We start from the raw sequence: 11758 nt of genomic DNA on the forward strand, positions 1-11758 counted from the left end.
GACCAAACTGTCCATTAACACTAACCCCATTTCCCTGCACTTGGTCTATATCCTTTTAAATCTTTCCTATCCATGTATTTGTCATAACATTTAAAAGGAATTTGGAATGTACATGCCTCAACCACTTCCGCTGGTAGCTCATTCCATATGCTTACCGCCCTCAGCGTAAAAAAGATGCCTCTCAGGTTCCCTTTTATTCTTTCCCCTTAAACTGATGCCCTACAGTCCTTGATTGACGCCCTCTAGTTCTTAATTCCTCGACCCTTGGAAAAAGACTGAGTGCATGCACCCTATCCATGCTTCTCATGATCTTATATACTTCTATAAGACCCCCCTCAATCTCCTATGCTCGAAAGAAATAAGTCCTAGCTTGTCCAACCTTTCCCTGTATCTTAAGCTGTTGGGAGGTTAGAAAAACTTGGGTTATTTTCTCTGGAGCTGTGGAGGCTGAAGGGAGACTTGTTAGGAAGCTATAAAATTATGAGATGCAATCAGACTGACAATCAGAATCTTTTTCCCAGAATTCAAATGGCTAATACTAGGGGCATGCATTTAAGGTGAGAGAGGGAAAATTCAAAGGAGATGTGAGGGGCTGTTTTTGTACACAGACAATAGAAGGACTCTGGAATGTGTAGCCAGGTGTAGTGGTGGAGGCAGACACAATAGGGGCGTTTAAGAGACTTTCAGATAAGCACATGAATATGCAAGGAATGCAGCAATACAGATCAAGTGCAGGCAGAAAGGATTAGCTTAATTTGGCATCATGTCCGGCACGGCATTGGGCCGAAGAACCCATTCCAGTGCTGTACAGTTCTATGGCTTTGTGTGTGAGAAATCATGTCTCATGAACTTGATTCAGTTTTTTGAAGAAGTAACAAAGAGAACTGATGAAGGCAAAGTGGTGGCTGTGATCTATATGGACTTTAGTAAGGCATTCGACAAGGTTTCTCATGGCAGACTGGTTAGCAAGGTTAGATCTCATGGAATGCTAATGATGATAGAGAAGTGATATACATTTAAAGTAGATGTTAATGGAAAGTATAAAGAGCAGAAAGTAGGCCAGAACAGTTGAAATTTGATTAAGAGGTACAAGTAGGTGGTGTGTATGTCTAAAAATAAAAGTGTCTTGAAAGAAAATGTGAAATTTGGCTCCAGTTCTATCTTTCATGTGTAGCATATCCTTCATCTATGACAGCACCAATAACTCCAGAACCAGTTCTCTCACCACAACTCACACCCACCTGGATTGCATCACCCAACCCACTCTTTCCCTGAATACACCTGCTCCTTCAACTCCTGCCCCAAAGTCTCATTCACCTGCCCCCATCTCTCAGTCCTCTCCAACTGTCTCCCATGCTCTCACTCACCGCTCACCATGTCTACAGGACCTCTTCAAAACCTTGCTCCCAAGTTTTTCTCCTTCACATCCCAAGGCCTCTACTTACCATGCCCCCTCTCCATCTCTCCTCATCCACCCACTTCCCTCCCAAACTCATCCTTGAGCCAAAAAGAAATTTAGACAACATGTTTTAGAAATGCTGTCAGGTTAATTAAAGAAATATGTCAGTGATGTTATTATCAGCATCTCTTTTACGAATGAAATCAGTCTACTGCCATGGTCTAATCTCAATACACATTACGCCATATAAACTTAAACTTATAGAAGGAAAAGTTAATTATGTTGCAATAAATCTAGAACCTGAATTTACAATCTTGTTAATGACAATTTGGAAACTGTTTTGTTCAATGATAACTCCCTACATCATAAATCAAGTAGTTTTAAAGAAAGTAGACCTCTTAATCCTCAAAGTACAATGATCGAATCAGGTGTAAACCTGCCATTTCACACAATCCCTTCAGTGTGGGAGCAGGCCATTCAGCCCTCTGAAGAGCAGCCCACTCCACACTACTCTATCCCTGCAACCCTGCATTTCCCAAGACCAATCCACCTAATCTGCACATCCCTTGACAATATGGGCAATTTAGCATGGCGTATCTACCTAACCTGTACATATTTGGACTGTGGGGGGAACCAGACCACCTGGAGGAAACCCACGCAGACACGGGGGGAATGTGTAAATTCCACACAACAGACAGTCGCCTGAGGCCAGAATCGAACCCAAGTCCCTGATGCTATAAGGCAGCAGAGCTAACCACTGAGCCAGTGTACCACCCAAGCAGGAGTAAAGAGTTTTGAAATTGGCCTGCATACTCAATGGCAATGAACAAGTCACAGTGCCAGACCTTTTACAAAATTTGTGATTGTTTTCTTCAGCCTAGTGTTATACACAAACAGCTTTACTGTAGCTTTTCCCAGACTGAAAGATTGTGTTTCTGCTCAAGTTTAATGAATGGTGAAAGGGGATGGGAGTTTTAGGTAGGGTGTGAGGAAAGGTTTTTCAATCAGAAGATGGTGGGGTTCTGGAATGCACTGCCTGGGAGGATATTGGGGCAGAAACCTTACAATTGTTAAAAATAAGTACTTGGATAAGCACTTGAAATGCCATAACATTTGTGGGTCAGATGCAGAAAGATGAACAACTGTCTATTTAGAATAGTTTTTGTTGACACAGACTCAATGGGCCAAATAGCCCTTTCTTTACTGTGTGTTTCTCTTCTAGGATTCTACAATTCTAAAGAATAACAGGATATTCTAAAGAATAATCCTATATCTCTGGGCCAAAAGATATTAACTTGACAGCAAATGCTTTTCAAGTCTTACCTTGAAAGAAATATGACATCAGCTGCAGTAGAATACTGGGCAGGAAGATTTACGTGAGCATAATTAAAAATAACATATCTCATGTTCTCTGGGTAACCCAAGGATTGGAACTTGTGAACGTATTTATCCCCATCTAGTCTATCTTTTTTTTAAAATGTTCTAGTTGCTCTTTAAAACACTGACTTTAGATTGTTTCATCATAATGCTTAATTCCAGTACATCAAAATTAACATTGGATCTAGACCAAGCCAACTGTTAAACCAGTTCACCCTGACCAACTAAGCTTCACGATGGCTTTCTGATACAATTTTAGTGCAAACTGACCAAGATGGGAATATTACTTCCTAAAAAAGGTTTGCAGATGTAAAGCTATTCCAAACCACCTCTGTAAAACAACTAAACAATATATTTAAAAGATCAGATTCTCAATTTTAAATTCCGTTGTCATTTAATTTATATATCTGGAATTACCATCCCATTGAAAATCATCAACAGACATCATGAAGATACCTGAACCTTTACCTTCATGATACCAACAAAACATTACAGGATCTGGTTTCAGCTGAACAGAAGGCCCAATTTTAACAAAATTGAAATTCCTCACACTGGAACTCACTAGTATTGGTTATCACTCAGTCTCTATTCAAAACCCCTTGTAACTCATTTCACTTTAGCCTTATAGATTCCATCTGCAAAGAGCAAGAGGAACATTGAGAACAACAGCAGGATAACTCGGGGGTTCAGAATTAAATGACCATCCTCAAATACAATAGGATACAGAGATTGGTGACATGTCTTTTTGCTGCACAACTAAAACATTAAAATCAGAGCACGTATAACCATAAGAGAATTAACAAAGATATCGACACTGAGCAGGTCTACAGGCATTAATTAAAATTAATAGTTTGAACAAGTACTAACAAGATTATTAAAGAGGGAAGAGAGGGTTTCTTCAGGATCATGGGTGGCCAAACTTTTCACTTGGAATTTCTGCCCCATGTAGAATCTCAATGACATTTCGCACATCTTGAGGAACAAAAAAAGGTAATTGTGTCCAGCTGCACAGCACAAACTCAGAATTCCAGGGAGGCCGAGTTCCTGAATCCAAAGTTCCCAAAGATTCTTCCACCCCTCCAGGCAGCGAGAATTCAGGAGAGCAAATGAATAGCTATCAGGAAGAGCAGAAATGCTCAAAGAGTCACTATTGAGATTGCTGGAATTGTACAGCCAAACATATCACTTATTCTTCCACTCTACTAGTCCAGAGGTGGCTGTACAGACCCATGTACAGATCCATACACTGTGTTACACTTGGGGCAAAAGGTAGTCGCAGGAAGGGGTTTGGGGGCGCTGGGGCAGAAATGTGTTCCTATATCCCAATATGCGCATGGCTTCTGTTTTTTTTCCCTGATGGCAAGTCTCGAGATGGTCAATGCCATCCTGGATGCGCTTCCTCCACTTTGGACTGTCTTGGGTCAGTGCATGGGAATGCTGCACTTCCCCAGTGAGGCCTTGAGGGTGTCACTAAAACACTTCCTCCTCCCACCTGAGCCTTGCCTGCCATTTTGAAGCTGGGAGTAGAGCACCTGCTTTTTTTTTCGGGGGGGGGGGGGGGGGGGGGGGAGCTTGTATCAGTCATGTGATATGCAGTAGCCAATCAAGGGTGCCCTATGCCTCGATGCTGAGGAGTGGTTCTGGTCTTTCTTCCCAGATTTGCAGGATATTGCGTAGGTAGCATGGTGGTACAGCTCCAGGGTCTTGAGATGTCTGCTGTAAACAGTCCATGTCTTAGGACCATATAGAAGTGCTCGGAACTACCACAGCTATGTATATCATGATCTTGATGTCAGATCTGATGTTGTTGTTCTTGAACAACCTTTTCCTCAGGCAGCCATAGGCTGTAATAGCACACTGGAAGCAGTGCTGGATCCCTTCATCAATATCTGCTCTGGCCACAGAACACCCAAGGTATTGGACGTGTTCTACGCTCTCTAAGGCCTCCCCATGGACCTTGATGATTGGGTGTTCACTCCACAATGCTGGGCTAGGTTGGTGGAGGGCCTTCATCCTACAGATCTTCTGGGTGAGACCCATGTTCTCATATGCCTTTGTAAAGGTGCTGATGATAATCTGGAGTATATCCTCTGAGACTGCACATATGCAAGCATCACCTACATACTGCAGCTCGATGACACTGGTTGGATATGGATATGGTGGAAGTTGAATAATTTTCCACTGGTTCTGTAAATTAGCTCCACTCCAGCAGGGAGCTAGTCAGTAGTAAAGTGAAGCACTGCAGCAAGGCAGATTGGGAACAGTGTTGGGGCGCTAACACTATCCTGCTTGCTACCGGCCCGAACAGAGAAACGGGTCAGTGGTGGAGCTATTGTCACTGCCACAACTTCCATGTCGTCGTGGAGCAGGCAAAGAATGGTGGCGTATTTCATGGTGCAACCAATGCAGAGAAGGATGCTTCGTGATGCTTCCCAGTTGACAGTGATAAAGGTCTTTGTAAAGTCGAAGAAGGCCATGTTCACGTGTAGGTTCTTTTCTCTGCATTTCTCCAGCAGTTGTTGTGAAGTGAAGATCATTTCAGTTGTGCCCCTCCGTGGCTGAAAGCCACACTGCAACTCTGGGAGGAGCTACTCATCCACAGGGAGGAGACAATTGAGGACAACCGTAGCAATGATGATTCCATCAGTTGACAGCAGGAATATTCTCCTGTCGTTACCACACTCGGACTTGTTCCCTTTTTTGAAAAGCTCGCATTTGTGGCATCTCTGCGCTGTCCCGGGATGCTTTCCTCCTTCCAGATAAGGCAGACAAGAGTGTGTAAGTGCAGGAGCTCTTTGTCTCCTTACTTCAACACCTCAGCAGGGATACCATCTGCTCCTGTGGACTTTTTGTTCTTAAGCCTGTAGATGGCCTTCTCTGCTTTGTGCAAGGTTGAGGTGTTGCTGAGCTCGTCATGCGTAGCATACTATGGAATGCATTCAAGGATGCTCAGATCGATGACAGAGCCCTGGTTGACAAGGTCTCTGAAGTATTTCCTGCAATGTTGTTTGATGATTATTTATGTTTGATAATAGTCACTCTGTCTTTGGCCAGCAATGGGGTAGGGCTTTTGGTGCTTGTTGTCTTTGGTAAGTTGACTTGACAGCACAGAATAAACTCTTGCATATGATGATTTGATGATTGTCTGTTATTTGTTGGGCTTCCAGTGCTTTCCCCACCCACCATCTGTTCTTTATGTCACAGGTTTGTTGTTGGACCCTCAGTCACCTGTATGCATGCTTTTTCTCTTCCGAGTGCAGCTGTTGTTTTACACTGACAGATGCCATGCGCTTCCAGCTTAACAGTTCCTGGATCTTCTCCTCAAACCAGACTTGGTGTTTCCTGGCTGAGTGACCTACCGAGTTTTTGCAAGCATTGATAATGGCAATGAAGGGCAGACCAGAGGCTGTTAGGATCGTGGCCCAGGATTGTGGAGAGGAATTGGTTGGATGAGGTTATTTGTTCCTGTGTCTTTGAGTGCCTCAATGTTGAATTTCCTGTGGCACTGCTTGTTGTCTTCGCTGCAGCGAGACTATGTTTATGTTGATTCTGGCTCGGATCAGGCAACAGTCCATCCCAGTAGTCGTTAACTCCTGTCATTGCGCGGGTGATTTTACCGTCTTTCCAATGTCTCACTTTGATGATGTAGTCGTCAAGAAGATGCCAGTGTTTGGAATGCAGATTCTGACATGTCTTGTATTTGCCCCTTTGACAGAATGGTGTGTTGGTGATGAGGAGGTTGTGTTTGTGGCATTTGGTCAGAAAGACAGTGCTGTTGCTTCCCTACTCTCTCTTTCCTGATTACACTGCCCCAAAGGTCTGCACTTTTGCCAACTCTAACATCGAGGACAGTTAGTCTGCCCAATGAAATGATCCATGAATGTGTTTGGTCGAGGCTGGGAGTAGAATTTCTTCTTGTCCTCAGCTGCTGCATTGAGTGATGGTTCAGTGGTGCTCAGTGGTTAGCACTACCACCTCACAATGCCAGGGACCTAGGTTCGAATCCATCTTCGGGCAACTATCTGTGTGGAGTCTGCACATTCTCCCCATGTCTGTGTGGGTTTCCTTCCACAATCCAAACATGTGCAGGTTAGGTGTATTGGCCATGCTAAATTGCCCATAGTGTTCAGGGAGTGTAAGTTAGGTGCATAGGATAGGGGAATGGGTCTAGATGGGATACTCTTCAGAGGGTTGGTGTGGACTTGTTGGGCCAAATGACCTGTTTCTACACCATAGGGATTCCATGATTCACTTATTCCGCAGGGAAAGTCTTTGAGTTGGTCCATCAATTGATTTTTTTGATGTCGAAGCTAACTGCATAGATACGATGCCCTCTTTTGGCCTTGCCCTTCCAGAAAAATGTGTAGCCCCCACCTTTCTCCCAGAGCTCCTTCTGCTTCCCGCCAGGTTTCACTCAAAGCAACAATGTCAATATCAGAGTGCCCGAGTTCCCCGGCAACAATACCAATGCAGCATTCTGGTCTGTCATAGAGATGTACAGCCCAGAAACAGACCCTTCGGTCCACGCTGACTAGATATCCAAATTAATCTAGTCCCATTTGCCAGCACTTGGTCCATATCACTCTAAACCCTTCCTATTCATATACCCATCCAGGTGCCTTTTAAACATTCTTATTGTACTAGCCTCCACCACTGGGCTGGGAGCGTTGTTATAAAATTACAGGTGGGGGGGATGTTATCGGAGTACTTAAAAAAAAACAACAGTACAGCACAGGAACAGGCCCTTTAGCCTACGATGTTGTGCTGAACACGATGTCAAATTTAACTAATCCTGTTTGCTTCCCCTTGATCCACATCCTTCCAATTCTTGTACATTCATGTGCTTATAAAAGTCCCTTCAACACCCCTATCGCATCCACCTCCAGCACCACCACTGACAGCACGTTCTAGACACCTACAACTCCAAATTCACAATCTTGAACTTTCTCCCTCTCACCTCAAATGTATTAGAAATTTCGACTCTGGAAAAAGATTCTGACTCAACCCCTGTATGCATTTCATAATCTTATAGATTTCTATCAAGTCTCCACTCAGCCTCCGCAGCTCCAGAGAAAACCACCCAAGTTTTTCCAGTCTCTCCTTGTAGCTCATACCCTCTAATCCAGGCAGCAGCCTGGTAAACCTCTTCTACACCCTCTCTAAAGCCTCCACATCCTTCCTGTAATGTGGCAGCCAGAACTGAGTGCAATACTCAGTGTGACCGAACCAAAGTCTCTTAAAGGTGCAACATGACATCCTGACTCTTGTACTTAATTCCCCAACCCATAAAAACAAGCATGCCATATGTTTTGTTACCACCTAATCTACTTGCATGGACACTCTATGGAGAAAGTGAGGCGTGCAGATGCTGGAGATCAGAATCGAAGAGTGTGGTGCTGGAAAAGCACAGCCGGTCAGGCAGCATACAAGCAGGAGAGTCAACACTTCGAGCATCAGTTCTTCATCAGGAATTGGGGTGTGTGTGTGTGTGCGTGTGTGCGCGTGGCCCAAGGGGGCTGAGAGAGAAATGGGAGGGGGTGGGGCTGAGGAGAAGGTGGATGGGAATGCAATAGGTAGATGAAGGTGGGGTAAAGGTGATAGGTCAGAGAGGAGGGTGGAGTGAATAGGTGCTGTAACTCCCCTTCCCACTCTGCTGAGGACATGCAAGTCCTGGACCTGATCCACAGCCAAACTCTAGCCACCTGACGCCTGGAGGAGGAATGTCTCCTCTTCCACCTTGGGACTGTCCATCTACATGGGATCAATGTGGATTTCACCAGTTCCCCCATTTTCCCACCTTATCTCAGATCCAACCTACCAACTCAGCACCGCCCTCTTGAACTGTCCTACCTGTCCATCTTTCTTCCCACTTATCCACTCCACACTCCTCTCCGACCTATCACCTTATCCCCACCTTCATCTACCTATCGCATTCTCAGCTACCCAAACACCTCCTCCTCCACCCCCGCCCCATTCCTGATGAAAACCTTATGCTTGAAATGTCAACTCTCCTGCTCCTCGGATGCTGCCTGACTGGCTGTGCTCTTCCAGCACCACAATCTTCAACTCGGGCCACACTATGGAGTAATGGGTTTGAGATCCAAGATCTCTCTGTAAATCAATTATGTTCAGGATCCTACCATTAACTGTATATTTTTTCCTTTAGATTTCACTTTCACCAAAAGTGCAGCACCTCACATGTACGTAGGTTAACCTCCATCTGCCATTTCTCCACCCATATTTGCAACTAATCTGTATCCAGCTATATCTTTTAACAATCCTTCTACACTATCCACAATTCCACTGAGGTTTGTATTGTCTGCAAACGTACTCACCCACCCATCCCATTTTCATCCATATAGTAGAGTAGGAGTCAGTCATACAGTATGGAAACAGGTCCTTTAGCCCAACCCATCCATGCCGACCAGATTTCCTAGCTAAATTAGTCGCATTTGCTATGTTCGGACCATATGCGTCTAAACTTTTCCTATCCATGGTCCCAAGCACAGGCTCCTGAGGAACTCCACGACAAACCTTTCTCCAGACTGAAAACATTCATTAACCAGTTTTCTGCCGATCAATTTTGCACTCTTTAAATTGCATCTGTCCTTTTCATTCCATGAGTTATAGCTTAGTTCAGTCTGTCGAGGCATTTTTTGATCAAATATTCTTGTTAACATTATTACCGCCATTAAAACTCCATCTGGATAAACAACGTGTCCTTAACAAACTCATATTGGGCTTTCTCAATTAAGCCAAATTCACCCAAGTGACTAATGATTTATCCAAATTAGTGTTTCTAGAAGCTTCCCCACCATTGACCAACCTGTATAAAAGCAAATTACTGCTGATGCTGGAATCTGAAACCAAAAGAGAAAATGCTGGAAAATCTCAGCAGGTCTGGCAGCATCTGCAAGGAGAGAAAAGAGCTGACGTTTCAAGTCTAACTGACCACTTTGACAAAGGGTCAGTTAGACTCGAAACGTCAGCTCTTTTCTCTCCTTACAGATGCTGTCAGACCTGCTGAGATTTTCCAGCATTTTCTCTTTTGGTCATTGACCAACCTGTAGTTGCTTAGCTCAACTTTGCACCTTTTAATCAGCAGTGGAGCAATACTTACAATTCCCCAGTCCTCTAGCTTCACCCAGAGTCTCAAGCAGACTGGACAACTGTAGCCAATGCCTCCACAATTTCTAGTCACTTCCCTCAACGTCCGTGGATGCATGTGATTTGGTCCTCACCCATTTTAAGTACAGACAGCTTATCCAATATTGTACCAATTTTAAACTCTTATTTCTGGACTGTCTCCTCACATTATGGCAGCATTTCCTACCTTGCTAAAGGCAGACACAAAATATTCAATATATCAGCCATGCACATTTTTGCTGCCTATATTGGTCCTACACCTGCTTTTAGCGTCTACCAGTCAGTCATTTATATCACAAACAGAAGAGATCCCAGTACAGATCGCTGCAGAATACCATTAGGTCATGGACTTCCAGCCATAAAAACAATTCAAGTGTTACGTAAATCTTGCTGCAGCTACAGCAGAAGCTCCAGCTTACTAGCGGATGGGCGTTTGTAGGCTGTACAGCCACTTCCAAGTCCTGTTCCAATCACCAAAAGATCCAGTTCAGAGGCTGCCAGGAGATGGGAGGCACCAATGGATCAGGGATTACACAGGAAACAACAAATAAAGGGTTCCCAAAGAGGAATCATTTTGAACTCGAAGCATTAACTTTATTTCTCTCTCCATAGACCCTGCCAGACCTGCTGAGTTTCTCTAGCACTTGCTGCTTTTATTTCAGATCTCCAACATCTGCAGTGTTCTGCTTTTGTTAGGCAACAGTAAAGAATCAGGTAGGTGAAAGTGAGGACTGCAGATGCTGGAGATTAGAGAAACGTCGATTTGCCTACTCCTCGGATTCTGCCTGACCTGCTGTGCTTTTCCAGCACCACACTCTTAACAAGAAAGAATCGAAATGCAGTCTTTAAAAGACTCTCCGTAGTCAGAGAGATAGGCATATTTCTGTAACCATCGTTATGAGCGTTGCATGGTTTGTTGCCTCCCACGTGCCAGGGCAAGGAACATCAGGACAGGGCACACAGTATTTTGCACAGGGAAAGGAGTGAGCCAAAAGGTGTAGTAGACATTGATACAAATCAGAGAGTTGAGGGCAGGTTTTAGGTCCAATAGTCAGATTTTCAGAAGCTGGGGAGAAAATTTAATAAATGGAACTCCATAAGAAGAAATCTGAGGACTATTCCCAATACCATTCATTCGTGAAAATAGAAAAGGTAGGAAGGATCAGCACATAGCCTGAGGCACTGAAATCAATTCTGGGGCAGGAAGCACTTATTCAAAGGTTGCACCTCAACAGTGGATGCAATGTTTTTGTAGGTAGTTTTGCTAGTGAGATCAGGTTAACACAAACTTACCAATGTCACACCAGGACTGGTAAATTAAACATAGTTTCTGTTTTTAAGCATGCATTACAGGATTGCTCAAATCCATTAGAAGGGTTCAGCAATTATAGTTAGAAGAAAACTAAACCGCAACACCCTCATATCAGTTATAACTGATATCAGTTATAACTGTGCAGAGACTACTTAACCCACTGTGTCTGTGCCATTCTCTGAAAAGCAGTCCAGTCTGTCTCACTCTATCCCCATAGCCCTGCAAATTTATTTTGTTCAAGATGTTGGACAAGGTTCCCCGTGGGAGACTGGTTAGCAAGGTTAGATCTCATGGAATACAGAGAGAACTAGCCATTTGGATACAGAACTGGCTCAAAGGTAGAAGACAGAGGGTGGTGGTGGAGGGTTGTTTTTCAGACTGGAGGCCTGTGACCAGTGGAGTGCCACAAGGTTCGGTGCTGGGTCCACTACTTTTTGTCATTTATATAAATGATTTGGATGCGAGCATATAGTTAGTAAGTTTGCAGATGATACCAAAATTGGAGGTGTAGTGGACAGCGAAGA

At 44.0% G+C, this 11758-nt stretch overlaps 2 protein-coding genes across 5 annotated transcripts in view; one reads left to right on the plus strand and one right to left on the minus strand.

Annotated features, from left to right (window-relative positions):
- rnf185 (ring finger protein 185) overlaps window positions 1-11758 on the plus strand; it is a 104328-nt gene that overhangs the window by 62584 nt on the left and 29986 nt on the right. Inside the window, exon 6 of one of the 4 annotated variants that reach the window (XM_043716167.1) lies at window positions 2622-2688. The exons of the other annotated variants lie outside the window; for them this stretch is intronic. Coding sequence (XP_043572102.1) covers window positions 2622-2644 — 23 coding nt within the window. The 3' untranslated portion in view covers window positions 2645-2688. Of the gene's footprint in view, window positions 1-2621; window positions 2689-11758 lie in introns of those variants that run through there. 4 annotated transcript variants of the gene reach the window in all.
- The window catches only part of pik3ip1 (phosphoinositide-3-kinase interacting protein 1), a 41672-nt gene that overhangs the window by 26882 nt on the left and 3032 nt on the right, over window positions 1-11758 (minus strand). The gene's annotated exons all lie outside the window — the stretch shown is intronic.

Source organism: Chiloscyllium plagiosum, chromosome 25, assembly GCF_004010195.1.
Source record: "Chiloscyllium plagiosum isolate BGI_BamShark_2017 chromosome 25, ASM401019v2, whole genome shotgun sequence".
NCBI lineage: Eukaryota > Metazoa > Chordata > Chondrichthyes > Orectolobiformes > Hemiscylliidae > Chiloscyllium > Chiloscyllium plagiosum.